Raw genomic sequence first — 27,597 nt, 5'->3', positions numbered from 1 at the left:
GGTGACAGAGCGAGGCTCCGTCTCAAACATAAAACAAAATTAAAAAAATACAAAATAAAAATAAAATAAAATGCCTGAGGGGCTAAAGGTCACATTTCCACCTTGTAAGACAAGTGTGTCCTCCTCCCCACCTGTGCTCCCTGGGTGTGCTGACCTGGGCAGGCCAGAGCCAGTTTTGCTGCTCCCCGCCAGTGAAAGTGAGGGACCATGCCAGGTGCAGAGCGAGCCTGGCACCCTCTCTCCTCCCTCAGGGCCATGACCAGACCACATTCTTCAAACCAGCTGGGCCAGTGATCGGCAGATTCTGAGAGCCCCGTCTGCCATCCCCGTGTGATCACCGACACAGGGTGGGGGGTGATTACCTTTGCCCTTTGCTCTGATAAATCCTTCACCCCGAGTAAAAGACAAAGTCCCGGGCCGGGCACAGTGGCTCACACCTGTCATCCCAGCACTTTGGGAGGCCAAGGCAGGTGGATCACCTGAGTTTGGGAGTTTGAGAACAGCCTGACCAACATGGAGAAACCCTGTCTCTACTAAAAATACAAAATACAAAACTCCTGGGCGTGGTGGCACATGCCAGTAATCCCAGCTACTCGGGAGGTGGAGGCAGGAGAATTGCTTGAACCCAGGAGGCAGAGGTTGCGGTGAGCCGAGATCCCACCATTGCACTCCAGCCTGGGCAACAAGAGCAAAACTCTGTCTCAAAAAAAAAAGACAAAGTGCACCCCCCACCCCCAGTGCCTGTGTGGTGCAGCCCCGAAAACTCCCCTCCTCCCTCCTCCCCTCCTCCCCCCTCCCCTCCTCCCCCCTCCCCTCCTCCCTCCTCCTCTCCTCCCCTCCCTCCTCCCCCCTCCCCCCTCCTCCCCCTCCCCTCCTCCCTCCTCCCCTCCTCCCTCCTCCCCTCCTCCCTCCTCCCTCCTCTCCTCCTCCTCTCTGCCCTCCTCCCCCCTCCCCCCTCCCCTCCTCCCCCTCCCCTCCTCCCCCCTCCCCTCCTCCCTCCTCCCCTCCTCTCCTCCTCCCTCCTCCCCTCCTCCCTCCTCCCCTTCTCTGCTCCAGCCACAGGAGCCTCCTCTCTGTGCCTCCCACTCACCAGCGTGGTCCTGCCTCAAGGCCTTTGCACAGGCTGTGCCCTCTGCCTGGAACACTCTTTTTTTTTTTTGAGAAAGAGTCTTGCTCTGTTGCCAGGCTGGAGTACAATGGTGCTATCTTGGCTCACTGCAACCTCCGCCTCCCGGGTTCAAGCGATTCCCCTGCGTCAGCCTCCCAAGTAGCTGGGATTACAGGCACCCGCCACCACGCCCGACTAATTTTTTGTATTTTAGTAGAGACGGGGTTTCACCATGTTGGCCAAGATGGTCTCAATCTCCTGACCTTGTGATCCACCCACCTCAGCCTCCCAAAGTGCTAGGATTGCAGGCATGAGCCACCGCACCCAGCCTTTTTATTTTTATTTTCTTGAGATGGAGTCTCACTCTGTCGCCCAGGCTGGAGTGCAATGGCACCATCTCCACTCACGGCAACCTCTGCCTCCCAGGCTCAAGTGATTCTCTTGCCTCAGCCTCCCAAGTAGCTGGGACTACAGGCGTGTCCCACCATACCTGGCTAATTACTGTATTTTTAAGTAGAGACAGTGTTTCACCATGTTGGCCAGGCTGGTCTCGAACTCCTGACCTCAGGTCATTCACCTGCTTTGGCCTCCCAAGGTGCTGGGGATTACAGGTGTGAGCCACCACGCCCGGCTGACCACTCTTTTTTTCTTCTGGAGACAAGGTCTCGCTCCGTTGCCTAGGCTGGAGTGCAATGATCATGGCCGGGCATGGTGGTGCGTGCCTGTAGTCCCAGCTACACAAGAGGCCAAGGGAGGACGATCTCTTGAGCCCAGGAGGTCAAGGATGCAGTAAGCCATGATTGCATCACTGCACTCCAGCCCGGGCAACAAAGCCAGAACCTGTCTCACAAAAAAAAAAAGTGTCTCCAGACAGGACCCAAAGGCCCGGGGACAAAACTGTTCTGGGTTGAGAATAACTGAGTTATGGCCCCTGGGGAGAATATATCAGGGTTTGTGGTTTATCCTACTCACTGTTTTTTTTTTTTTTTTTTTTTTTGGAGATGGAGTTTCGTTTGTTGCCCAGGCTGGAGTGCAGTGGCGCAATCTCAGCTGACTGCAACTTCTGCCTCCTGGGTTCAAGCAATTCTCATGCCTCATCCTCCCGGGTAGCTGGGATTACAGGTATGTACCACCATGCTTGGCTAATTTTTGTATTTTTAGTAGAGATGGGGCTTCACCATTTTGCCCAGGCTGGTTTTAAACTCCTGACCTCAGGTGATCCACCTGCCTCGGCCTCCCAAAGTGCTGGGATGACAGGTGTGAGCCACCGCACCCGCCTGGGGGAGTTTTAAGAGAAGCAGGCTAATGCAAATAGGCCAGACAACTAGTTTGGGAGGGAGGAGAGAAAGCACTGTGGTTAAGGACAAGCTTTTCCGGGGCTTGCACCCATCCTGGCCGTGTGGGTGGACCTTGAGTGGGTGAATTAGCCTCTGGGCCTCAGTCTCCTCATCTATATTATGGGGCTGGTCGGCACAGCTGGGATTCATGCCTGATGAAATGGGACGGTGCCCTCGCAGCCCCTCCCCTGGGCCCCCCGCACACGTGGCACACAGGTCTGGTCCGGGTTAGCTTTATTGGAGCCTCCTAGCTAGGCCAGGTGTTTCAGGCACCAGTAGTGCTGCAGGCACGGGGGCCTGTGGTGTGGCCAGCTGCAGGTGATCTCGGTGGTGGACTCCGAAGTGTACTCCAGAGAGGTCCCGGAATGGCAAGGGACCAGCTCGGGCACTGAGGCGCTGCTGGCAGGCTGTTTCGACGATTCCTTCTGGCGCTGTCCGCTGGTCTTGGGGGCTGCGTCCTCCGGCTTGCCAGAGGGCTTGCTGGGGGGCTGCGTGGGGATGTTGCTGCTGCTGGGAGACTGGACCATGGGTGAGACCGGGCTGGAGGTGACGTTGGGTGGCTGCAGGGGCCCCGAGGACGGGAGGGCTGACTGGGAGGGGCCAGAGGAAGTACCAGGCAGCTGGGTGCGTTGCCGAGACCAGTGGGAGCTGCCCTGTGCCCGACGCTGGCCCTGGGCCTTGCCGGACACGCGGGAGCCACGGCCAGAGCCAGAGGGCAGCTGGCCCTGGGATCCAGAGCTGGGGGTGGCCGAGGACTGGGACTGGGACTTGCCCGAGGTGGCATTTAAGGAGATCCCCAGGGCCTTGCCTGGACCCGAGGGACTGACAGGGGCTGCTGTCGGGGGATGCGCTGAAGACTCTGTGGAGGCCTGGGAGCCTGGCGCGGCCCCCTCCTCACCAGCCAGGAGGTCCTTGCGAGGCTCAGGGGGCTGCTTCACTTGTCCTTCGGCTGCGGGGTCTGGCTTGGCTTGACTGCCGAGAGAGGGGCGGGTGGGGGAGGGCCGTGAGGCAGGCCTGGGCTCCATGGAGCTGCTCGCAGGCGGGACTGAGGCTACTGGCTGTGAGCATGACAAGTCGAGGGGCCAGGCAGCCACCCTCAGCAGAGATGGTGTCAACCACACGCACGCTTTCATGGTCACCCATGCACAGATGGGTGCACACAGAGCACACGCATGTGCAGTCATGCACACGCACGCACTCACACGTGCACACGTGGTCACACGCACACACATACACTCACATGCACACGTGGGCACACACACACATGCACACATGAGAAAACATGCTCACTCCCTTGCTCACTCATACACACACCAAACATACACTTGAGCCCATGCACACGCACCCTCTTGCACATGACAAAACATGCACACACAATAATACATGTGCACACAGCAAACATATGCTCAAACACACACACACGCGCGCGCACACACACACACACGCACACACACACACAGCTCCTTTCTCCCCACCGCGGTTACGTACGGTCAGCTTCCAGGGGAGTGGAGGGCCCGGCCACAGCCGCTGGGGTGACGCCTGCCCGGCTACGGGCCAGGGCCTGCAAGACTGGTTCCCGGAAGCGTGAGAGAGAGAGGCGGACAGTGAGAGGGGGCGGCCAAGATGCCAGACAGTGGGCGGTCAAAGTCAGAAAGGGAGGCAAGGTGGAGAGAGGTCCAGACCCAGGAGATGGCCTGAGGCAGCCGGGCGCCTGCGAGCACCCACCGTTCCTGGTTATTCCGGCCGCCGCGTCCAGGGCTCGCCCACTGAGGTCGTTCATGATTCTGTCCACGGCCCCGTGGTGCCTTAGGAACAGCGGACGCACGACGCGCTGATACAGCATGAGAGCCCCGTTCCAGGGCCTGGGAGCCATGCAGAACAACAGGAAGGCGCACTGCAGGGCGGGGCAGGAGTTACACACGGGCCCACCCAGCTCTGTGCCCCTGGTGGGGAGAGGGGCTGCACCACTCCACCAGATGCCCATCCTGGACAGGAACTGGGTCTCCACCATCAGACACCCTTTAGGGTGGGCCTGCCACCATCAGACATCCTATTGGGATGGGCCTGGGTTTTCGCCATCAGATACCCTCTAGAGTGAGCCCTCCACCATCAGACGTCCTACTGGGACAGGCCTGGGTCTCCACTGTCAGACACACTTTAGGGGTGGGCCCTGTGCCATCAGACATCCTATTGGAATAAGCCTGGGTCTCCACCATCAGACACCCTTCAGGGTGGGCCCTCCACCATCATACATCCTATTTGAGCAAGCTTGGGTCTCCACCATCAGACACTCTTCAGGGTGGGCCCTCCACCATCAGCCCCCGGACAGGGCTTATTTCCCCAGGGAAGGGACTGAGTCTTCCCCTCACATCCCCCATCTCCTGGTATCCTCCGGACTTTCTGGCCCCAACGCCTCCCAGGAATCCCCAAGCCCCATGCGCTCCACGGCTGTGCCCGCCCTGGCAGGGCCCACCTTGCCCACGTAGTAGAAAGGGAACCAGGACAGGAGTAGATCGCTGAAGAACTCGGCCAGCCCAAACAGGGCGTACACCACCCAGTAGGTGAGCCACACAGTGTCGTCGTCCTTGCTTGGGCTCTCGATAGCTTTGATTCTGCAGGGAGGGTGCAGCAGGGTCAGGGGCTGCCAGGGAGCCCCCAGAACCCCCCGCGTGGGCAGCCAGCCGTGCACTCACGAGGCATATGCGGGGTACACAAATCCGATGAGATTGCACAGCAGAGACGCTCCGTAGCCGAACAGCAGATACAGGCTTAGCAGAGTGACGGCTCCTGCCGGAGAGAGGCGGTGGTGTGCCGGGGCTGGGGACCCGCTGAGCCCCCACGACGGTACCCAGGCCTCCTTTCAGTCGACGAAGACTGCAACCGTCACCTCCTCCCAGGAGCCGCCTCCAGGATGTGTCCACTGCCCCCGATGTGCCTGTACATCCCCCATCGTGCCTCTAGGCCCCGAGCCTTGTGCCTGTAACTGGTCAACGTGTCCATGTCCCCCACCGGGGTTGAGAGCTCCCCAAGGGCAGGCAGGAGCTCGACGCTGGGCAGTGGGGGTGGGTGCAGAATAGCTGCCCAGTAAAGCGTTTGCGGCTGGGCGCGGTGGCTCACGCCTGTAACCCCAGCACTTTGGGAGGCCGAGGCAGGTGGATCACGAGGTCAGGAGATGGAGACCATCCTGGCTAACACGGTGAAACCCCATCTCTACTAAAACTACAAAAGATTAGCCAGGCATGGTGGTGTGTGCCTGAAGTCCCAGCTGCTGGGGAGGCTGAGGCAGGAGAATGGCGTAAACCCAGGAGGCGGAGCTTGCAGTGAGCCAAGATCGCGCCATTGCACTCCAGCCTGGGTGAGGCTCCGTCTCAAAAAAAAAAAAAAGTGTAATCTGCAACGACAGCCATCTCATTCCAGGCCCTATGGGAGGCACTGGGAAAACAGGCCAGTGTTTCAATATCAGGGATGGCAGAAACCTGCAAGGGAGGCCAGGCTGTCATGAAGACTTGATTCTAGAGCTGAGAAAGGCAACTGTTTCATCTGTTATCTTAGCGCAGGGTTTCTCTGCCTTGGCACTGCTGATGTTCAGGGCCGGGTCATTCTTGGTTGTTTTCGGTGGAGAGGGGGAGGTGGCTGTCCTGGACACTGCAGGGTGCTGAGCAGTGTCCCTGGCCTCTGCCCACTCCATGCCATCAGCCCCCAAGTCATGATGACTACAGGTATCTCCAGACATCACCCAGTGTCCCCTGGGGTGGGGTGGGGGGCAGGGCTACCCCCTTTGAGAACCCCCTGTCTTGGAGGCAGCAAACCCCAGCATCTCGATCCCCCGGGTGGAGGAGAGCCCTTTGGTCGGGTGTGCACTCACCAGCCGGCACTGAGTGAGGCTGTGGCTGCATGGAGCCTCGGTTTCCCCCTTGGTAAGTGGGAGTAGTAATGGCCCCTGCCTCCTATGGTTACAAGTTAACAGAGAGAACGTCTTTCTGCACGTTTATTTCTATTTATTTTCGAGAGGGAGTCTTGCTCTGTCGCCCAGGCTGGAGTGCAGTGGCGCAATCTCAGGTCACTACAAGCTCGCCTCCCAGGCTCAAGTGATTCTCCTGCCTCAACCTCCCGAGTAGCTGAGCGTACCACCATGCCCAGCTGATTTTTGTATTTTTAGTAGAGATGGGGTTTCACCATGTTGGCCAGGCTGGTCTCAAACTCCTGACCTCAGGTGATCCGCCCGCCTTGGCCTCCCAAACTGCTGGGATTACAGGCGTGAGCCACCGCCATCAGCCTTTCTGCACATTTATTAAGTGCCTTCAACTATAACACAGTCCCAGCAAGGAGGGTGTTCAGAGAAAAACGTGTGTGTGTGTGTGTGTGTCCAGCTCAGCCCCAATCCTGAACCTGGCTCTGAAAAGAATGACTATGACAGCTGCATTTATTAAGCGCCTATTGTGTGCCAGGTTTTGTGCTTTCCCTGAATTATTCAACAGCCAAAACTGGGGGTGGGTAGGTGTTGCCCAAGGTCACACAGGGAACCTCTGTGCTCCAGAGAGCTTGGACAGCCTTCTTCCTCCTCCCCTGGGGCTGCTATCTGCAGAGTGAGATAGAGGCCACTTCTGGACCAAAGGGCAGAGGCCCAAGTCCCCCCAGCCCCTCCCACCTGCTTTAGTCTTTATCCAAAAGCACCCAAGGTCAGGGGTAGGAGGAGTCCCCCAGCTGGTCCCAGGAGTGGCCTCCCAGTCACTGTCCCCTCTGAGTTTCTTCGTATGTTACCCAGGGGTGTGGGATTTGTCAATTTAAAGGAGGTGGGAGACGGGGATGAGGGACTGCCATCTCTCCCCGGGCCTGGCTCGTGGGGAGGAATGACTCTCCCAGGGCGTCCCTCCCCTAAATCCCTTTTCCTGCAGCTTCAGCGATGGGAGGATGACCTTGGACATCAGAACTGTGGAGGGAGGCCCAGCCCCCAAGATTAGCAGCAGATGGGACTGGGGGTGGGCAGGGTGGAGGACTGTATGCTTCAGACAGAACAGGCACAGAGGCAGCCCCTGCCTCCCTGTGCCTCAGTTTCCTCTCTGGTGACACGGTGCCCCAGGCAGCCCCTCCCTGCTGCCTGCCTCCTGGGCGCTCTATGACCTAAATTCCTGCCCACTAGCCCCAGGGATGTGGAAAGGGAGGGCAGAGGTCAGGGACCTGCTCCCGGGGGCAGGCACAGCCGGGCCATGCCCATGCCACCTGCTGCGCTGCACATGGGACCAGGCACCTGGGGACCTCCAGGGTGTGGGCACAAACTTCAGACTGTTCTGGTGCTGCCTGGCATGGGAACCCCCAGATGGTGGGAAAATTGGGGGGGAACTGGACTCCTGGGATCCACCTGCAGAAGGTGCTCAAAAAAGTGGCACTGTCCTCTACCCAGAATACCCCAGGCCCAGAGCAAGTCCTTGTGAGTCATTCTGCGGAGCTTCCCGGAAGAGAAGGCAGAGCCAGTGGGGCTGGGAAAGGCTGGGTGCAGTGGCTTCCACCTGTAATCCCAGAGCTTTGGGAGGCTGAGGCAGGAGGATCGCTTGAGCCCATAAGTTTAAGACTAGTCTGGGTAACATAGTGAGACCCTGTCTCTTAAAAAAGTTAATTTTAAAAAGTTTTAGGCCAGGCAAGGTGGCTCATGCCTGTAATCCCAGCAGTTTGGGAGGCCGAGGTGGGCAGATCACCTGAGGCCAGGAGTTCAAGACCAGCCTGGCCAACATGGTGAAACCCCGTTTCACCATGTTGAACGGCTAAAAATACAAAAGTTAGCTGGGCATGGTGGTGGGTACATGTAATCCCAGCTACTTGGGAGACTGAGGCAAGAGAATCGCTTGAACCCAGGAGGTGGAGGTTGCAGTGAGCCAAGATCACACCACTGCACTTCAGCCTGGGCAGCAGAGCAAGACTCGGTCTCAAAAAAAAGTTTTAAAGGTGGGGAGGGAGGCATTTAAGGAGCGTTTACTACATGCTCTTGCTAGAGATTTGGAAAGGGGAAGGGGCGCGCAGCGTCACCAAGGGTGAAAGTCACGGAAGAACTGTAATGGAGTCACAATCGGGGTGCCTGGATCTCCGGCTCTGTGGGCCCTAGTCCAGCCTCCCCACATCACAGCCGTCAGACAACCCAACTCCGTCTTAACAAACATTTACGCGCGGTGGCACTAAGCCATTGAGCTGGGGGAAGGTGAGCTAGGGCAGGAGAGGAGGAGGAAAGGAGGAGGGTCCTGGGCAGCCCCCCAGGACGGTCCGTTCCCCTTCCCGCCAGGAGCCTCCCCTCAGAAAAACGGGAAGATCTCTACTGTTGCAGCCAGGCCGGGGTCCACGGGGGAAGGGGGACGGCGAAACGCGCAGGACACTGGCATCCCGACCCCTCTGGGGCCACTGGGCAACTGGAAGAACCGGACTTCGGCATGGCAGGCACCCAGCGCCCGGAAGGAGGCGTCGGGGGGCGGCCAGGGAGCAGGGTCGCAGGGCGCGGGCAAGGGAGGGGCTGCGGGCGGACCTCGAGGTCCCAGTCACCTCGCGCGCTCCACCGGCCGGACCGGACCCCGTAGCCGGGTAAGGAGTCCGGTCTGCGACCCCCAGGCCCATGGCCTCGGTGTGCCCGTCGGCGAAACGGGCTAGCGCCGACGGCTCACCTGCAGCCAGATACCGCTTCTCCACCCCGGTCTTGGCCTCCAGCGCCCCCAGCACTTCGGTGACCAGGTTCCTTTGCTCCAGGAAGTGCTCCACGCGCTGCCTCAGGCCGTCCATGGCCCCGACGCGCCCGGGTTTGGCTGCTCGAGCTCGCCCGCGGACCAGCGCACCCACCCCGCTGCACCGGCACCGCTTTCCCGCAGCCTGAGCCGCGCTGCTCCGGCCCCGCGCCGGTGTCCGCCCCCGGCCCCCTGCTAGGACCAATGGGAGGGCAGGGCGGACAAAGGAGGTGGGGCCTGCCCCGTCTCCCCCGCCGCATAGCCCTCCGCCGCGGCCGCCGCTGACCAGACCCCGCCGGGAGAGGGCGGGGCGCGGCGGCCCAGGGCACCGATTGGCCGGGCCGGAGCGAGACGTAGCTGATTGGAAGGGCGGTGTCAGAGGATGGGATTATTGGCTGCGACGCTGAAGGGTGGAGCCAGGGCGAGGAGAAGCGTGGGGGGTGGGGGGGGGGGGGGCGCGGAGCCGGTGGGAGGGGCTAAAGAAAAATCCGAGCCGATTGGAGAAACGGGACGCGATTCATTGGCGAGACCAGTGGAGGGCGGGGCTGATCACAAAGAAGGCAGGGCGGAATGGTAGGGGCGGGAACGGGGCGAGGCTTATCGGAGGAGGCGGGATTACGCAAAAGAATGATTCTGATTAGGCCGGATAGGAGGCCGGGCTGATTCTCGAAGGAGGGGTGTGTTGGAAAGTGGGAGAGGTCAAACAAAGGGTAGGACGCGTTATCGCAACAGTGAACCCGCTTCTCTGAGTTAGTCTTGTCGTTGTACAAATGGGAAAACTGAGGCTCCCGAGGGTGTGGGTCTGCGGAAGACGGGCAGGCGTGCGTCCCTCCCCCGCTTCTGTTAGATCTTCGCGCCCCTCCTGGCTGAGTAGCCGCAAGGCCCCCTGGGAGTCGACGCCTTCTGCGTTGCTATGGCGCCGGGGGCGGGGCGGACGCCTGGGACCACTCGGCGGTTTGGCGGGAGGGAGGGGCTTTGCGCAGGCCCCGCTCCCGCCCCGCCTCCATGAGGCCCGCCCCGATTGCGCTGTGGCTGCGCCTGGTCTTGGTCTTGGCCCTGGCCCTTGTCCGCCCCCGGGCTGTGGGGTGGGCCCCGGTCCGAGCCCCCATCTATGTCAGCAGCTGGGCCGTCCAGGTGTCCCAGGGTAACCGGGAGGTCGAGCGCCTGGCACGCAAATTCGGCTTCGTCAACCTGGGGCCGGTGGGTGGGACCGGGATGGACGGGAAGTGGGAGCTTGGAGGGGACTGGACGACCCTAGACCCCGACAAGGGGGAGGGAGCCCACAAGGTCTTCTAAATATCAAGAGTCCCAGCCCACCCCTGCCTCAGCCAAGCTCAGCTTCTGGGACTCCCAGAGAGCACCTGCTGGGGAAGGACAAAGAAGGGGGCTGTTACCGGCCCTCGGGGGCTCCAGCAGGGGAGCCGGGTCCCATCGGTGCGGCCGCTTCCCCACATCCCCAGATCTTCCCTGACGGGCAGTACTTTCACCTGCGGCACCGGGGCGTGGTCCAGCAGTCCCTGACCCCGCACTGGGGCCACCGCCTGCACCTGAAGAAAAACCCCAAGGTGAGCCTGGCCGGGAGGCCACCCCCCTGCCCGGGGTCGCAGCTGCCTCCTGGGGCCACTAGCCATCTTCTGTGGTTCTCGTGGTTGTTATGAACAGCTGTGTGCTTTCTGTGGCTCAGACCCGCCCGGACCCCAAGTCTATACAGCAAGAGGAGGCAGGAAGACCCAGATACGGAAATCATGGCGCCTGCCAGGGCCTGGTACACAGTGGGCACCTCTTGTCCTCCCCCTCCCTCCTCTGGGCCCCAGGGGCTCTGGTAAGGAGGGACAGACGGCGTGCCTTCCCCACCGTCTAGGTCATGGGATGGAGGGAAGGGGATTTTACGACACCGTAATGGGTTCCAAAGAGTAGGAGGCTTTGCCGGGCGCGGTGGCTCACGCCTGTAATCCCAGCACTTTGGGAGGCGGAGGCGGTCGGATCACAAGGTCAGGAGATCGAGACGAGATCCTGGCGAACACGGTGAAACCCCGTCTCTACTGAAAATACAAAAAAATTAGCCGGGCATGGTGGCAGGCGCCTGTAGTCCCAGCTATTCAGGAGGCTGAGGCAGGAGAATGGTGTGAACCCGGGAGGCGGAGCTTGCAGTGAGCCGAGATCGCGCCATTGCACTCCAGCCTGGGTGACAGAGCGAGACTCCATCTCAAAAAAAAAAAAAAAAGTAGGAAGCTTAAAGTCACCCAGTGGCCCTCAGGACGCAGTGTCCAGGCGCTCAGAAAGGGGCCTGGGTCCCATCGGGCTGGGCCCTGTCTAGAAAATGCCTGGGATGTCAAGCTGAGGGGTTGGGATGGAGCCTGGGAAGCCCTCGGAGGCCAGGAAGTGCCTTGAACAGGACCGGACAGCTGCCTGCTTATAGCACCGGGAGGGAGAGCAGTGGCCGGTTCCTGATGTGGTTTGCAAGAAAGAGCCAGGCCTGGCGTGGTGGTTCATGCCTGTAATCCCGGCACTTCGGGAGGCCAAGGCAGGCAGATCACTTGAGCTCAGGAGTTTGAGACCAGCCTGACCAACATGGTGAAACCCCATCTCTACTAAAAATACGAAAATTAGCCAGGCATGGTGGTGTGTGCCTGTAGTCCCAGCTACTTGGGAGGCTGAGGTAGGAGAATCGCTTGAACCCAGGAGGCAGAGGTTGCAGTGAGCCAAGATTGCGCCACTGCACCCCAGCCTGGGCGACAGAACAAGACTCTGTCTCAAAAAAAGAAAAAAAATAAGGAAGTGATGCAGGAGAGAGATAGAAGGATCTAGAACAGGGATGGGGGAGAGAGTGGGTGGGGACCTGGGGACCTGCAGTCACCCGGGGCAGCGACGACGCTTCTGTGGGCCCAAGGACAGGTGGTCCAAAAGCCTCGACCCCTTCTGACTGCAGACAGAGCCCCAGGCACATGGGGACCCTGGAGAGCAACCCCCACAAACACAGGGTCCCAGGGCACGGGGCTGCCTCACTCCCTGAACCACGAGGGGCCCCAGGGGCGAGCAGGGGACAGGCCTGATGCACCCTCTGCTCTGCAGGTGCAGTGGTTCCAGCAGCAGACGCTGCAGCGGCGGGTGAAACGCTCTGTGGTGGTGCCCACGGACCCCTGGTTCTCCAAGCAGTGGTACATGGTGAGCAGGCAGCCAGGGTGGGTAGACGGGTACGGGGCCGCTGGCGCCCTCAACTCCAGGCCCTCACAGGGTCACAACCCCGCCTCCCCCTGCAGAACAGCGAGGCCCAACCAGACCTGAGCATCCTGCAGGCCTGGAGTCAGGGGCTGTCAGGCCAGGGCATCGTGGTCTCTGTGCTGGACGATGGCATCGAGAAGGACCACCCGGACCTCTGGGCCAACTACGTGAGACCGCGGGTGGCTGTGGGCGAGGGCTGCCCCAGGTGCCGAGGCTGGCACCACCCTAGGGACGCCTCCCGGCCCCCTCATATCCCCACCTGCCCCCAGGACCCCCTGGCCAGCTATGACTTCAATGACTACGACCCGGACCCCCAGCCCCGCTACACCCCCAGCAAAGAGAACCGGTGAGCAGGGCTCCCACAGCACACGGGGGAAGCCCCAGTACCCGGCAGGGGGATGGAGGCCGTGACGGGAGCCCCTCTTGGCCCTGGCACCAGGCACGGGACCCGCTGTGCTGGGGAGGTGGCCGCGATGGCCAACAATGGCTTCTGTGGTGTGGGGGTCGCTTTCAACGCCCGAATCGGAGGTACCCGGGGTCCCCCAGCGGCACCATTCCGGGACAGAGAGGGAAGGGGGTGACTCTGGCGGGGAGCTGGGCCCAAGGACTCGGGAGTCCACCCTCTCACTGCTGGGTGGTGCTAGGGCCCCATACTCCAGGGCTTGGGGGGTGCTGAGCCAATACGAATGGTCCCACTCCAGGGAGCAGAGAGAGGGCCCAGGTAGGGCTGGGGAGTGGTGTGGAGTGGCGCGGGGCGGGCTGGGGCGTGGGGAAGGCCAGGGCCGGTGGCAGCGGCCCTCACGCCCTGGCTCTGCAGGCGTGCGGATGCTGGACGGTACCATCACCGATGTCATCGAGGCCCAGTCGCTGAGCCTGCAGCCGCAGCACATCCACATTTACAGCGCCAGCTGGGGTCCCGAGGACGACGGCCGCACGGTGGACGGCCCCGGCATCCTCACCCGCGAGGCCTTCCGGCGTGGTGTGACCAAGGTGAGTGGCAGCCCGAGGAGGGCAGGGGTGGCAGGCCAGGCCGACGCCCCCTCCCCGCCCCTCCTGGTTTCCCAGGGCCGCGGCGGGCTGGGCACGCTCTTCATCTGGGCCTCGGGCAACGGCGGCCTGCACTACGACAACTGCAACTGCGACGGCTACACCAACAGCATCCACACGCTCTCCGTGGGCAGCACCACCCAGCAGGGCCGCGTGCCCTGGTACAGCGAAGCCTGCGCCTCCACCCTCACCACCACCTACAGCAGCGGCGTGGCCACCGACCCCCAGATCGTGAGTGCAGCCGCCCCAACAGGGTCCCCTCCCCAGGCCCTGCCATCCCAGCCTGGCCTCCTCCTGTCCCCACCACTGTGACTTAGCACCCTCCCAAAGCTGCTTTGAAAATGCAAATCCAGGCCGAGCACGGTGGCTCACACCTGTAATCCCAGCACTTTGGGAGGCTAAGGCAGGCAGATCACAAGGTCAGGAGATCAAGACCATCCTGGCTAACATGGTGAAACCCTGTCTCTACTAAAACTACAAAAAAAAAAAAGGCCAGGCACGGTGGCTGACGCCTGTAATCCCAGCACTTTGGGAGGCCAAGGTGGGCGGATCACGAGGTCAGGAGATCGAGACCATCCTGGCTAACAGTGAAACCCCGTCTCTACTAAAAATACAAAAAATTAGCCGGGCGTGGTGGCGGGCGCCTGTAGTCCCAGCTACTCGGGAGGCTGAGGCAGGAGAATGGCATGAACCCGGGAGGCAGGGCTTGCAGTGAGCCGAGATCGGGCCACTGCACTCCAGCCTGGGCAACAGAGTGAGACTCTGTCTCAAAAATCAATCAATCAATCAATAACCCAAATCCAGGCCAAGCACAGTGGCTCGTGCCTGTAATCCCAGCACTTTGGGAGGCCAAGGTGGGTGGATCACCTGAGGTCAGGAGTTCAGGACCAGCCTAGCCAACATGGCAAAACCCCATCTCTACTAAAAATACAAAAAACATTAGCCAGGCATGGTGGCGGGGCGCCTGTAATCCCAGCTACTCAGGAGGCTGAGGCAGGAGAATCGCTTGAACCCCAGAGATGGAGGTTGCAGTGAGCCAAGATTGCACCACTGCACTCCAGTTTAGGCCACAGAGCGAGACCCTGTCTCAAAACAAAACAAAACAAAAACAAATCCAGCCGGGCGCAACAGCTCACTTTGGGAGGCCAAAGTGGGAGAATCACTTCAGCCCAGGGTTTCTTTTCGTTTGCTTGTTTTTGAAGATGGAGTCTCGCTCTGTTGCCCAGGCTGGAGTGCAATGGCGCAATCTCAGCTCACTGCAACCTCCACCTCCTGGGCTGAAGCGATTCTCATGCCTCAGCCTCCCGAGTAGCTGGGACTACAGACGTGCGCCACCATGCCCAGCTAATTTTCTTTTGTATTATTAGTAGAGACGGGGTTTCACCATGTTGGCCAGGCTGGTCTCAAACTCCTGACCTTGAGCGATCTGCCCGCCTCAGCCTCCCAAAGTGCTGGGATTACAGATGTGAACCACCATGCCCAGCGAGCCCAGGGGTTTGAGACCAGCCTGGGCACCATAGTGAGACCCTATCTCTACAAAAAAATTAAAAAATTAGGCCGGGCGTGATGGTGCACATCTTGGTCCTAGCTACTCGGGAGGCTGTGGTGGGAGGATTGCTCGAGCCCAGGAGGTCAAGGCTGCAGTGAGCTGTGATTGCACCACTGCACTCCACCTGGACAGCAGAGCAAGACCTTGTCTCAAGAAAATAAATACATAGATGAAACCCAAATCCAACCCCACCCAGCCCAATCACAGCCCTCCTCTGGCCCCCCAGGGTTCTTAGATGAAACCAGCTCCGGGACCCCAGCCACCTCTGTGCCCTGTCTCAGCCCCTTGCAGGAAGGTTCCCCCTCATTTCTCCAGGCCCCTTCTGCCTCAAGTTCTCCTTGGGGAGGCCCCTGTGCCCGATCACTGCCCCTCTTCTTCCCCTGCTGACTCTTCCTTCAGACCCCCACCTGGGGCCACTGCCTCCAGGAAGTCCCCTAGGCCTTTCCCCACCTCATACACTTGCCTCCCAGTGTTTGAGAGTCCCAGAGGTAGTGACCAGCTCCCCTGCAGGGCTTCGCAGGCCATAACCAGGAGGGCCTGGGTCACCTCTCAGGCTCTGGGGCCAGGCACATAGCAGGTGCTTCCCTGAACACCTCCAAACCCAGGCACGTTTCTGCCAGGGCTGCCCCCTGATCCTACTGCTGCCGCCCCATCGCTGACCTGCACATCTCTCAGGCAGGGCTGGCTTCCAGGCATATGACGCAGCAGGTACCTTTTGAACTCAATCTTTGGTATTTTTCTTTCTTTTTTCTTTTCTTTTTTTTTTCTTTTCTTTTCTTTTTTTTTTTTTTGAGACGGAGTCTTGCTCTGTCGCCCAGGCTGGAGTGCAGTGGCACGATCTCAGCTCACTGCAAGCTCCGCCTCCCGGGTTCACACCATTCTCCTTCCTCAGCCTCCTGAGTAGCTGGGACTACAGGTGCCCGCCACCATGCCCAGCTAATTTTTTGTATTTTTAGTAGAGACAGGGTTTCACCATGTTAGCCAGGATGATCTCGATCTCCTGACCTCGTGATCCGCCCACCTCGGCCTCCCAAAGTGCTGGGATTACAGGTGTGAGCCACAGTGCCCAGCACTTTCTTTTTTCTTTTGAGATGGAGTCTCGCTCTGTCACCCAGGCAGGGTGCAACAGAGTGAAGTAGCATGATCTCAGCTCACTGCAACCTACGCCTGCCGGGCTCAAGCGATTCTTGTGCCTCAGCCTATTGAGCAGCTGAGAACACAAGCATGCCACCATGTCCCGCTAATTTCTTTTGTATATTTTGTAGAGATGGCATTTCACCATGTTGGCCAGACTGGTCTCCAACTCCTCAGGTCAAGCGATCCACCAGCCTCGGCCTCCCAAAGTGCCGGGAATAGCAGGCCACGCCACCATGCCCGGCTAATTTTTTTGTATTTTCAGTAGAGACGGGGTTTCACCATGTTGGCCAGGCTCTTAGTTCTTTTTGAGCATAGTCCTTGTTACTTCTTGAACTCAGTCCTTGGAGTCCTTGGTACCTTTTTTTTTTTAAATTTTTTTGAGACAGAGTCTCACTCTGTCACCCAGGTTGGAGTGCGGTGGTGCAATCTTAGCTCACTGCAACCTCTACCTCCCAGGCTCAAGCGATCCTCCTGCCTCAGCCTCCTGAGTAGCTGGGATTACAGGTGCACACTACCACACCCAGCTAATTCTTGTATTTTTCCTGTAGAGATGGGGTTTCACCATGTTGCCACAAGCTGGTCTCAAACTCCTGAGCTCAAAAAATCTGCCCGCCTCAGCCTCCCAAAGTGTTGGGACTACAGGCGTGAGCCACTGTGTGGCCAGTCCTTGGTACTTTTTGACTTCAGTTCTTGGTACTATTTTTTTATTTTTTTGAGATGGAGTCTTGCCATGTTGGCCAGGCTGGAGTGCAATGGTGTGATCTTGGCTCACTGCAACCTCTGCCTCCTAGGTTCAAGTGATTGTCTTGCCTCAGCCTCCCAAGTAGCTGGGATTACAGGCGCCCGCCACCATGCCTGGGTAATTTTTTTGTATTTTTAGTAGAGACAAGGTGTTGACCAGGCTGGTCTCGAACTCCTGACCTCCGGTGATCCACCCACCTCGGCCTCCCAAAGTGCTGGGATTACAGGCGTGAGCCACCGCGCCCAGCCCTTGGTACTTTTTGAATTCAGTCGTTAGTACTTTTTTTTTTTAATCCAGAGTCTCGCTCTGTTGCCCAGGCTGGAGTGCAGTGGCGTGGGCGTGATCTCCACTCACTGCAACCTCTGCCTCTTGGGTTCAAGTGATTCTCCTGTGTCAGCCTCCCGAGTAGCTGGAACTACAGGTGCCCGCCACCATGCCTGGCTAATTTTTGTATTTTTGTAGAGTTGGGGTTTCACTATGTTGACCAGGCTGGTCTTGAACTCCTGACCTCAGGCAACAAGCCCGCCTCAGCCTCCCAAAGTGCTGGGATGACAGGCCTGAGCCACTGCGCCCGCCCGGTCCTTGGTACTTTTTGAAGAAGGGCTGTATTCTCACTGTGCACGGCCCCCCGAGTCCCACCCCCCTCTGCCCTCAGGTCACCACGGACCTGCATCACGGGTGCACAGACCAACACACGGGCACCTCGGCCTCAGCCCCACTGGCGGCCGGCATGATCGCCCTAGCGCTGGAGGCCAAGTAGGTGACTGCGGGGCCCCGTCCACCGCCCTCGCCCCCAGGCGCGGCCCCGCGGCTCACCCGCCCCCGCCCCCGCCCCCGCCCCCCGCAGCCCGTTCCTGACGTGGAGAGACATGCAGCACCTGGTGGTCCGCGCGTCCAAGCCGGCGCACCTGCAGGCCGAGGACTGGAGGACCAACGGCGTGGGGCGCCAAGGTGCGGCGGGGCCGGGCGGGGGCGGGGACCCGGGGCCCACGGGGCGAGTGACTGCTGCCCTTCCGCGCAGTGAGCCATCACTACGGCTACGGGCTGCTGGACGCCGGGCTGCTGGTGGACACCGCCCGCACCTGGCTGCCCACCCAACCGCAGAGGAAGTGTGCCGTCCGGGTCCAGAACCACCCCACGTGAGACCCCTGCGTGCCCCTCCGCTATCACCGCTGGGGGTGTGGGGGACAGGCCTGAGGCCTCAGTTTACCCATCTGTAAAACGAGGGCTGGACCCCGTGACCTCTGAGCCCCGACCTCGCCTGCTGGCCGCCCACCCACCCCCCAGCAGGCCGCAGGAGGGTCCTCACCCCTCGACCCCCTCAGCCCTATCCTGCCGCTGATCTACATCAGGGAAAACGTATCGGCCTGCGCCGGCCTCCACAACTCCATCCGCTCGCTGGAGCACGTGCAGGCGCAGCTGACACTGTCCTACAGCCGGCGCGGAGACCTGGAGATCTCGCTCACCAGCCCCATGGGCACGCGCTCCACACTCGTGGCCATACGGTGAGCGGCCCGCAGAGGGGAGGGGGCGGCCTCATGCCCTGTCGGTAAACGCTGCCATCTACCCGGAGTGTCCTCACGGGGAGGGGCCAGGCCCATAGGAGTCACACGGCAGCCTAGTGGGTGGGACCCCGAGTCACACCCTCACCCACACCCAGAGGACACGCGGCCACCAGCGCGTGCGGTCAGACACTTCATGGGGCTCTGCCGGCTTCACAAAGCCATCCCTCTTGACACCCCCACCCCCACCCACCCTTCTGTCCCAGACCCTTGGACGTCAGCACTGAAGGCTACAACAACTGGGTCTTCATGTCCACCCACTTCTGGGATGAGAACCCACAGGGCGTGTGGACCCTGGGCCTAGAGAACAAGGGCTACTATTTCAACACGGGTGAGGGCGGGGAGGGGCTGTGGTGGGCGGGGCTTGGCTCTCCAACCTCCCCCCAGGGGCTCTGGAGCTAGCCTTGGTGACCGCACTGCAAAAGGGGTTCCCAGTGGCCTTCTCCAAGAGAACATGCACACAGTAGGCGTGCAGTCACCCGGGAGATGGTGTGCAATGACAGGCACACAGTAGGTGTGCAATGACAGGCGCACAGTAGGGGTGCAGTCACCCGGGAGATGTCGGTGTCCAGTGACAGGCGCACAGTAGATGTGCAATTCCCTGAGAGATGTGAACCAGTCCAGGGCCCCGCGTGGGAGCTGAAGGGGAGGGAGCCCGGGGACTACCAGGACCAGGCTGCCGAGAGCCTCCTCCTCCTGTGCCCACCCGCGACCCCTGTCCAGGGACGTTGTACCGCTACACGCTGCTGCTCTATGGGACGGCCGAGGACATGACAGCGCGGCCTACAGGCCCCCAGGTGACCAGCAGCGCGTGTGTGCAGCGGGACACAGAGGGGCTGTGCCAGGGTGAGTGCCGGCGGGGCAGGGCCCACTGCTGGGAGGCGGTGGCGGCCACCGTGGGCAGCGTGCATGTGGCCCCAGGCGGGCGGGTGGCGGGTAACAGGCTGCGGGTGGTGAGCTGACGGGCCTTTGCGTGCGTGTCCCTGAGCAGCGTGTGACGGCCCCGCCTACATCCTGGGACAGCTCTGCCTGGCCTACTGCCCCCCGCGGTTCTTCAACCACACGAGGCTGGTGACCGCCGGGCCTGGGCACACGGCGGCGCCCGCGCTGAGGGTCTGCTCCAGCTGCCATGCCTCCTGCTACACCTGCCGTGGCGGCTCCCCGAGGGACTGCACCTCCTGTCCCCCATCCTCCACGCTGGACCAGCAGCAGGGCTCCTGCGTGGGACCCACCACCCCCGACAGCCGCCCCCGGCTTAGAGCTGCCGCCTGTCCCCACCACCGCTGCCCAGCCTCGGCCATGGTACTGGGCCTCCTGGCCGTGACCCTCGGAGGCCCCGTCCTCTGCGGCATGTCCATGGACCTCCCACTATACGCCTGGCTCTCCGGTGCCAGGGCCACCCCCACCAAACCCCAGGTCCGGCTGCCAGCTGGAACCTGAAGTTGTCAGCTCAGAAAGCGACCTTGCCCCCGCCTGGGTCCCTGACAGGCACTGCTGCTGTGCTGCCTCCCCAGGCTGGCCCCAGAGGAGCGAGCACCAGTCCCCGACGCCTGGCCTGCCAGGGATGGGCCCCGTGGAACCCCGCAGCCTGGCGGGAGAGACAGAGAAGTCTCCTCTGCATTTTGGGTTTGGGCGGGAGTGGGCTGGGGGGAGAGGCTGGAGCACCCCAAAAGCCAGGGGAAAGTGGAGGGAGAGAAACGTGACACTGTCCGTCTCGGGAACCGCGTCCAACCTCAGAGTTTGCAAATAAAGGTTGCGTAGAAGGTGCTCAGTCTGTGGCCTCCTCTGGAGCAGGGTGGGCCCGAGGCCCCAGGACTCAGGTGGTTTCTGCTTGGGGTCCCCGGACATCAGTCCATGGAGAATGCAGCCGGCCACGGAGAAGGAGTCCGCCCAGGCCCAGGGACCCCAGGCAGTGGGGACAGCAGGGAATGGCCGGGGGTCAGCAGTAATGTCCAGCCCCAGAGCATGGCTCACCATGGCCCAGAATCCTCTCCTGCGGTGATTCCTTTGTTTTTTCTCTTGTTTGTTTTGAGACAGGGTCTCCCTACGTTGACTAGGCTAGAGTACAGTGGTGCGATTGTAGCTCACTGCAGCCTTGAACCCTGGCCTCAAGCAATCTTCCCTCCTTGGCCTCCCAAAGTGCTGGGATTACAGGCGTGAGCCACTGTGCCTGGCCCTTTCCTCCCTCCCTCCCTTCCTTCCTTTTCTTTACTTCCTTCCTTTTCTTTACTTCCTTCCTTCCTTCCTTCCTTCTCTTTCCTTCCTTTTCTTTCCTTCCTTTTTTAGTAGAGATGGGTTTCACCATGTTGGCCAGGATGGTCTCGATCTCCTGACCTCGTGATTCGCCCACCTTGGACTCCCAAAGTGCTGGGATTACAGGCTTGAGCCACCGCACCTGGCCCCTTCCTTCCTTTCTTCCGTTCTTCCTTCTCTTTCCTTCCTTTCCTTTCTTTCTTTTCTCCCTTTTCTTCTTTCCTTTCTTCTCTTTCCTTCCTTTCTCTTTATTTCCTTTTTCTTTTCTTTTTTTCTTTCTCTCTCTCCTTCCTTCCTTTTTCTTCTCCTTCCTTCTTTCCTTCCTTTCTCTTTCTTTCCTTTTCCCTCCCTCTGTCCCTTCCTTCCTTCCTTCTCTCTCAACAATTTTTTTTTTTTTTTTGAGACAGAGTCTTGCTCTGTCGCCCAGGCTGGAGTGCAGTGGCACAGTCTCGGCTCACTGCAAGCTCTGCCTCTGGGGTTCACGCCATTCTCCTGCCTCCGCCTCCCGAGTAGCTGGGACTACAGGCAACCGCCACCATGCCTGGTTAATTTTGTTTTTCTTTTTGTATTTTTAGTAGAGACAGGGTTTCACCGTGTTAGCCAGGATGGTCTTGATCTCCTGACCTCGTGATCCACCCACCTCGGCCTCCCAAAGTGCTGGGATTACAGGCGTGAGCCAACGCACCCAGCCTAATTTTTGTATTTTTAGTAGAGATGGGGTCTCACCATGTTGGCCAGGCTGGTCTCAAACTGGCCTCAAGTGATCTGCCCGCCTTGGCCTCCCAAAGTGCTGGGATTACAGGCATGAGCCACCGCGCCCAGGCTGAATTTACAGTTTAAACAGGTGAATTTGGCTGGGTGCGGTGGCTCACGCCCGTAATCCCAGCACTTTGGGAGGCTGAGGCTGGCGCATTGCCTGAGCTCAGGAGTTTGATACCAGCCTGGGCAACACAGTGAAGCCCCATCTCTACTAAAATACAAAAAAAAATTTTGACGGACGTGGTGGCGGGCGCCTGTAGTCCCAGCTACTCGGGAGGCGGAGGTTGCAGTGAGCCGAGATCGCGCCACTGCACTCCGGCCTGAGCGACACAGTGAGACTCTGTCTCTAAAAAAACAAAACAAAACGAAATAAACAGGGGAACTTTATGGTATGTAAACTGCATCTCAATAAAGCCCTTGAGAGAGGAAAAGGGCCCTCTGCTCTTTCTGCCTTCCCAGGCATCAGAGGAGAGGAAAAGGTGACCTCCAGCACCGTCCCCGAGGTGGGAGGACCCGCCTTGGCCGGAAGTGGAGGCGCCGCGACCGCCCCGCCCCCGCTGTGTTCCGGTCGCCGAGTGCTCATGCACCACCAGGCTCCCTTAGGTGGACAGCAATTTTGTGCTCCCGTCAGCCACGTGGGTGGCGTGCTCCCCTAGTGCCGTGTTCCCCTTTTCAGAAAGACGAGCCTCGGATGCTTTTCTACCCAGCCAGTGGAGCCTGGACTCGAACTCGCTCTCATCGTAGCGCGTCCAGGTTCGGGTTCGCCTGAGAGGCTGAGATCCGAGTCTCAAGGGCATTATCCCTTTAAGACGGGGCGGAGCCCCGCGATGAGCGGCGGGCCGGCGCGAGAGGAGGCCGGAAGTGTTTATCACGTGTTCGGGGACGGGGCGGTGCTCCAATCGGAAGCGGAAGTGGCTGCATCGTCGACGCTGGGCTTTCGGGTCCCGCGCCCAGGTGGGAAGAGGCCGGCGACTGGGGTGACCGCGGGGAAACTGAGGCAGAGGTTGAGCGAGACCCTGAAGCCTTGGCCACCGTGTTTTTGGGCGGAGGGAGGGTCAGGGCCTGGGGCGAGCTCAGAGGGGCGGGACAGGGCGGGCTTCCCCGGGAGCGGGACCGCGACGGGTGCTTACGAGTTCGCTGGGCGGGAGGAGCAGCCCGGTCAAGGGCGGAGAGGTGGACGCCCCGGTCAGCGCCCCCTTCCCCGCCTTCAGAGATGGGCTCCAAGGCCAAGAAGCGCGTGCTGCTGCCCACCCGCCCGGCGCCCCCCACGGTGGAGCAGATCCTGGAGGATGTGCGGGGTGCGCCGGCAGAGGATCCAGTGTTCACCATCCTGGCCCCGGAAGGTAGGGGGAGCCCGGTCCCGGGGAAAAGCGGACCTGAGACCCCGGCAGCAAGGGGACGGAAGAGAAGCACACCCCTAACTCTTGACCCCACGCCCTGGGAACCCCAGTAACATGGGCACGGTCCGTATCCTCTCCGAGTCTCCCTCTACTCCTCCGTAGAGTGGGACCGATTTTCAGAGGGTTCTTCTGACAGGGGTGGAGGCCGGGCGCTGTGGTTCAGGCCTGTAAGCCCAGCACTTTCGGAGGATGAGGCGGGAGGATCGCTTGAGCCCAGGAGTTCGAGACCAGCCTGGCCAACATGGTGAAACCCCGTCTCTGCTAAAAATGAAAAAAAAAAAAAACAACAACAAAGAGTTAGCCGGACATAGTGGCAGGCGCCTGTAATCTCAGCTACTCGGGAGGCTGAGGCAGGAGAATCGCTTGAACCCGGGATGCAGAATTTGCAGTGAGCCGAGATCGCACCACTGCACTCCAGCCCAGGTGACAGTGCGAGACTGTCTCAAAAAAAAAAAAAAAAAAAAAAAAAATTACTGGGTGTGGTGGTGGACACTTGTAGCCCCAGCTTCTTGGAGGCTAAAGTGGGAAGATCCAGCCTGGGCAACACAGCCAGACTCTGTCTCAAAAATAAATAAGTGGCCAGTGCGGTGGCTTACGCCTATAATCCCAGCACTTTGGGAGGCCGAGGTGGGTGGATCACTTGAGGTCAGAGGTTCGACACCAGCCTGGCCAACATGGTGGAACCTTGTCTCTACTAAAAATACAAAAATTAGCCGGGTGTGGTGGCGTGGGCCTGTAATCCCAGCCACTCAGGAGACTGAGGCAGGAGAATCACTTGAACCTGGGAGTCGGAGGTTGCAGTGAGCTGAGATCACGCCACTGCACTCCAGCCTGGACCACAGTGATACTCTGTTTCAATAATAATAATAATAATAATAATAATTAATAAATAGAAATAAAGAAAGTAAAACAGAGGTGGTAAGCTAGGGCCCGCCAAACCCTGCCCCTGATTTACGAGGTGGAAGCTAGTCAGAGACCAAAGGGTTCAGCAGTGCAGTTGGGTGAATTTTGTGTTCTGGATGAGGCTCATTCATTCATTCAGCAAGCCTTTTCTTGAGCATTTCCTTTGTGCTGGGCTCTGCGCTTAGAGCACTGCTAATGGACAAGTGAACAAAAGAAACAAGAATGTCCGCCCCAGGCTGTTCTGGGGGTGGCGGGAAACAAATGAAGATGAATCGGCCAGGTGCGGTGGCTCACACCTATAATCCCAGCACTTTGGGTGGCTGAGGTGGGCGGATCATTTGAGGTCAGGAGTTCAAGGCCACCCTGGCCAACATGGTGAAACCCCGTCTCTACTGAAAATACAAAAAAATTAGCCGGGCATGGTGGCGCATGCCTGTAATCCCTGCTACTTGGGAGGCTGAGGCAGGAATTTGCTTGAACCCAGTAGGTGGAGGTTGCAGTGAGCTGAGGTCGTGCCACTGTACTCCAGCCTGGGTGACAGAGCAAGACTCTATCTCAAACAAAAAAAAAGAAAAAAGAAAATGAGTCATGTGGAATGATAGAAACTGCGAATTTCTAAGGGAACATTTTTAAAAAGTAATATTAGAAAATTCTGGGGCCAGGTGCAGTGGCTCATGCCTGTAATCCCAGCACTTTGGGAGGCTGAGGCAGGAGGATGACTTGAGGCCAGGAGTTCAAGACCAGCCTTGGCAGCATAGCGAAACCTATATCTACCAAAAATACACAAACTAGCTGGGTGTGGTGGCATGCACCTGTGGTCTTAGCTACTCAGGAGGCTGAGGCAGGAGGGTTGCTTGCGCCCAGGAGTTGGAGTCTGTAGCCTGAGTGACAGAGTGAGACCCTGTCTCTGAAAAAGAAAAAAAGAAAAATTGAGTTGCGTTTTCCCTTTAGACATATTTCAAGTGCCCAGGAGCCGCACATGGCTGGTGGCTGGTATGGACCAGCATCGGTGGGAGGCGTGCGCATCATCTGGAAGGTTCTGTGGGCCGGTACCGGTCAAGGTGCATGAGTTGGTTTTATTCCCAGCATGCAGTTCGGTCACCTGAGGGTGCTGGGGCTGTGGTTTGAGCTTCATGGGTTCAGGTCCATGGCCGTTGAGTGTGGCGAAACTGAGGCACGCTGTGCAGGGGAGCGGGGGTGCTCACAGAAGGTAGGGGGCCTCCTGTGCCTTCATCCAGGCACTGCCCGGCCTTTCCCACCCTGTTGCTAAAGCAGGTGGTGACAGAGGTGATTTGATCAGCCCAGACCCGTGCGGCACGTGGAGCCTTCGTCCGTGGGAGACCACACTGCCGAGGGGCAGGCCAGAGCCGAGGGGCCCCTGACGCTTCTCTGAGTGACCCTGAAGTTGGTGCTGCTTCAGCCCTGCTGCACTGGGCTTGCACACCTGGGGGAGCAGGGAGCCATACGTAGTTTCCGCTGAATGTGGGAGTCACCAGGACGTCAGTGCCCACCTCTCACCTTCGCCACCCCTGCCTCCCTAAGTGTGGGCTCCAGGAGGTTGCACGGCCCCTGGAGAGGTTTTCGGTGGCGGGCTTGTTGCGTCTCTGGCTTCCAGAGACAGCAGGAATGAGAGCCAGGCCGGCTCAGTGGAGTCCATCCGGGTGGGTGCCACGGCTTTTGCAGGAATGGAAGCCCCGCCCCCAGGAGGGCCACTGCTGGCGAGGCTTGAGCTCTTTCTGTGACCCGATCCCCCTGGTCACACGCTTTGCTAAGGCGGGTAGCCTAGAGCTGGAAGCCCCTCCTGCCACCCAGCCGCTGTGCCTCTCCCAGCTGATGGACGAGGATGCCTCCATTATTTGATTTTTATTTATTTATTTATTTATTTTTGAGACAGGGTCTCATTCTGTCGCCCAGGCTGGAGTACCGTGGCACGATCATAGCTTATTGCGGCCTCGGCCTCCCAGTCTCAAGCGATCCTCCCGCCTCTGCCTCCAGAGAAGTAGGGACCACAGATGCGTGCTACCACGCCCCGCTAATTTTTGTATCTGTATTTTTTGGTAGAGATGGGGGTATCACTATGTTGTCCAGGCTGGTCTCTAACTCTTGGGCTCAAGTGTTCCTCCCGCCTCGGCCTCCCAAAGTGCTGGATTACAGGCGTGAGCCACCACACCTGGCCACATCCGTCATGTTAAGAAGACCCCGGCCGGCAGGCTCACTCGGGGACTGCAGGGAACCCTGCCCTTTGGGGGCAGTAGTGAGGGGTGCCCAGGAGGATGGGGTGGTCAGCAGGCAGTGATGCTGCTGTGTCCTGTCTCAGACCCCCCAGTTCCCTTCAGGATGATGGAGGATGCGGAGGCCCCGGGAGAGCAGCTCTACCAGCAAAGCCGGGCCTACGTGGCTGCCAACCAGCGGCTGCAGCAGGCGGGCGACGCGCTGAGGCAGAGGTGTGAGCTCCTGCAGCGAGCCGGCGAGGACCTGGAGCGGGAGGTGGCCCAGATGAAGCAGGCAGCATTACCGGCGGCCGAGGCTGCCTCCTCAGGCTGACCTCTCGGGGCCTGCAGGCCTGGGCAGCGCACGAGGTGGCCTGCACCCAGGCTTTCCCTGGGGGTCCGTCGGCCCCAGACTGGCATTCACGGGGTCCCAGCCCACGTGGGTGTCGACACAGGCGCCCCTCCTGATGCTGGGGCTGCGGTTCATCCGTCGTCTCATTCATGCCGAGTTGGTGGGACCCACCCAGCTGGCTCCGTCCTGCGTGACCTGAGGACCCACTGGGGTTCTGGAAGAGGATAGGGACATTATTGCTGTACTGTGATTCTGTCCTCGGCTCACAGTGGCCGTGCTCTGCAGTGGGGCACCTGGGAGCAGGTGCCACCTCCTTCCTCTCCCGGGGCAGGCACTCGCCTGTCCACTTCTGAGTCCAGGTGTTGGGATCGAGGTGTTAACTGTGATTCCATCCAGCGAGTGCCCACCCAATGTCAGAGCAGCCCGAGGGCCAGCCTGAGCCCCTGACCCCACTTCCTTCTGGGCCCCGGGCTCCTCCCACAAGCCACGTTGATCTTCACAACGACCCTGGGCCGCTGGGGTCACCCAAGAGAAGCAGCCCTGAGACCCAGCCAGGCTGGGCCCAGCTCCACGGCACGGGTGTCTCCCAGCCACTGCCCTTGCTGGAGGACCGCTGTGAGTCACTGGCCAGGAGCCCAGGGTGTCCTGGGTCTCATAGCCACCCTGCCGGCTGCAGCAGGTCCTGGGCCTGCTTCCCTGCGGGTTCTGGCCCTGGGGGAAGGGGCGTTAGTGCGGCGAAGGGTCTTGCCAAAGGCTTTTCATCCTAAATAGCAACTTGAGTGGAAACCTGGGCAAGGCGGCCCAGAGGCTGGGCCCTGCACATAAAGCTTTCGTGTGTGTCTGGCCGTCTGAATGGTGCCTCTGTGAGCGGCTCCGTCCCGGGGCCCCGGAAGCTGGGGAGGGAGGGTTACCGGCGACCCCGGGGAACCCTGCTCAGTCCTGCCGGGCACTGCATGCAGGGACCGTCCGCCTGACCCAGAGACCTGGGGCTGCCTCGCCCTCTCTCCAGACCCACAGCCAGCTTTGTTTCTTGAATGTGGAAGATGTTTCTTATTCCCTGAAGAAAGGGGGCCTGCCACACACAGCCTGGGAGGCGCCTCATCCAGAAACTGGGACTTGGCTAGCCCGGCCTGGGCCCTAGGGACTTCTCACTGGTCATGCTTCTGAAGCTGCTCACCTGGCCCAGGGAGGTCCCGGCAGTGTCCCAGGGTGGAAGGTGGGGAGGGGGCCGGCTCCTGCCATCCCTTCCCGCCCTGCACTTCTGTGCTGCTTGCAGTCATAGCTTTCCTTGTCCCCCCAGCTGGGCCAGGGCTGT

At 60.0% G+C, this 27,597-nt stretch overlaps 3 protein-coding genes across 40 annotated transcripts; 2 read left to right on the top strand and 1 right to left on the bottom strand.

The window, feature by feature from the left end:
- Positions 1–2,662: 2,662 nt before the first annotated feature.
- REEP6 (receptor accessory protein 6) lies at positions 2,663–9,467 on the bottom strand. Of its 2 annotated transcripts, XM_024351146.3 has the most exons (6): positions 9,090–9,444; positions 5,139–5,232; positions 4,919–5,057; positions 4,171–4,339; positions 3,934–4,014; positions 2,663–3,417 (listed from the first exon to the last, which is right to left on the bottom strand). In XM_024351146.3, exons 1-6 carry the CDS (start codon positions 9,202–9,204, stop codon positions 3,380–3,382), a joined length of 636 nt encoding a protein of 211 aa, XP_024206914.1. In that variant the 5' UTR covers positions 9,205–9,444; the 3' UTR covers positions 2,663–3,379. The 2 variants fall into 2 exon arrangements, with proteins under 2 accessions (XP_024206914.1, XP_024206915.1); XM_024351147.3 differs by lacking the exon at positions 3,934–4,014 and having other exon boundaries at positions 9,090–9,467.
- Positions 9,468–9,624: 157 nt separating this feature from the next.
- PCSK4 (proprotein convertase subtilisin/kexin type 4) lies at positions 9,625–20,172 on the top strand. 35 transcript variants are annotated; one of them, XM_063800950.1, is made up of 16 exons: positions 9,625–9,719; positions 10,607–10,711; positions 10,809–10,911; positions 12,219–12,311; positions 12,407–12,535; positions 12,638–12,714; positions 12,808–12,896; positions 13,186–13,358; positions 13,434–13,646; positions 17,499–17,599; positions 17,691–17,794; positions 17,865–17,982; positions 18,169–18,348; positions 18,612–18,736; positions 19,129–19,251; positions 19,397–20,172. In XM_063800950.1, the coding sequence occupies exons 4-16, from the start codon at positions 12,309–12,311 to the stop codon at positions 19,843–19,845; spliced, it is 1,884 nt and encodes a 627-aa protein (XP_063657020.1). In that variant the 5' UTR covers positions 9,625–9,719; positions 10,607–10,711; positions 10,809–10,911; positions 12,219–12,308; the 3' UTR covers positions 19,846–20,172. The 35 variants fall into 35 exon arrangements, with proteins under 35 accessions (XP_063657020.1, XP_024207285.1, XP_054529691.1 ...); XM_024351517.2 differs by having other exon boundaries at positions 9,655–9,719; positions 10,831–10,911; XM_054673719.2 differs by lacking the exon at positions 9,625–9,719 and adding an exon at positions 10,041–10,346 and having other exon boundaries at positions 10,831–10,911; positions 18,196–18,348; positions 19,129–19,202.
- A 1,300-nt stretch (positions 20,173–21,472) lies between these two features.
- Positions 21,473–27,123, top strand: C20H19orf25 (chromosome 20 C19orf25 homolog). 3 transcript variants are annotated; one of them, XM_024351507.3, is made up of 3 exons: positions 21,473–22,371; positions 22,629–22,760; positions 26,038–27,123. In XM_024351507.3, the coding sequence occupies exons 1-3, from the start codon at positions 22,245–22,247 to the stop codon at positions 26,262–26,264; spliced, it is 486 nt and encodes a 161-aa protein (XP_024207275.2). In that variant the 5' UTR covers positions 21,473–22,244; the 3' UTR covers positions 26,265–27,123. The 3 variants fall into 3 exon arrangements, with proteins under 3 accessions (XP_024207275.2, XP_024207276.2, XP_063657032.1); XM_024351508.3 differs by having other exon boundaries at positions 22,299–22,420; XM_063800962.1 differs by having other exon boundaries at positions 22,320–22,394.
- Positions 27,124–27,597: the final 474 nt, after the last annotated feature.

This window comes from Pan troglodytes, chromosome 20 (assembly GCF_028858775.2).
Source record: "Pan troglodytes isolate AG18354 chromosome 20, NHGRI_mPanTro3-v2.0_pri, whole genome shotgun sequence".
Classification (NCBI taxonomy): Eukaryota; Metazoa; Chordata; class Mammalia; order Primates; family Hominidae; genus Pan; species Pan troglodytes.
Note: the sequence above shows the minus strand (reverse complement) of the source record. Positions and strands in the feature narration are given on the sequence as shown.

Bases quoted from the DNA above. Each gene is read 5' to 3' on its own strand.
- REEP6 (XM_024351146.3), bottom strand. From the start codon at position 9,204: ATGGACGGCCTGAGGCAGCGCGTGGAGCACTTCCTGGAGCAAAGGAAC. The intron at 5,058-5,138 runs GTGAGTGCACGG...CCCTCCCTGCAG, and splicing joins GTGTACCCCGCATATGCCTC to AATCAAAGCTATCGAGAGCC. The intron at 3,418-3,933 runs GTACGTAACCGC...CTCTCTCGGCAG, and splicing joins CACTCCCCTGGAAGCTGACC to TCAAGCCAAGCCAGACCCCG.
- PCSK4 (XM_024351509.3), top strand. From the start codon at position 10,152: ATGAGGCCCGCCCCGATTGCGCTGTGGCTGCGCCTGGTCTTGGTCTTG. The intron at 12,715-12,807 runs GTGAGCAGGGCT...CCCTGGCACCAG, and splicing joins ACCCCCAGCAAAGAGAACCG to GCACGGGACCCGCTGTGCTG. The intron at 13,647-17,498 runs GTGAGTGCAGCC...CTCTGCCCTCAG, and splicing joins TGGCCACCGACCCCCAGATC to GTCACCACGGACCTGCATCA.
- C20H19orf25 (XM_024351507.3), top strand. From the start codon at position 22,245: ATGAGCGGCGGGCCGGCGCGAGAGGAGGCCGGAAGTGTTTATCACGTG. The intron at 22,372-22,628 runs GTGGGAAGAGGC...CCCCGCCTTCAG, and splicing joins CTTTCGGGTCCCGCGCCCAG to AGATGGGCTCCAAGGCCAAG. The intron at 22,761-26,037 runs GTAGGGGGAGCC...GTCCTGTCTCAG, and splicing joins CACCATCCTGGCCCCGGAAG to ACCCCCCAGTTCCCTTCAGG.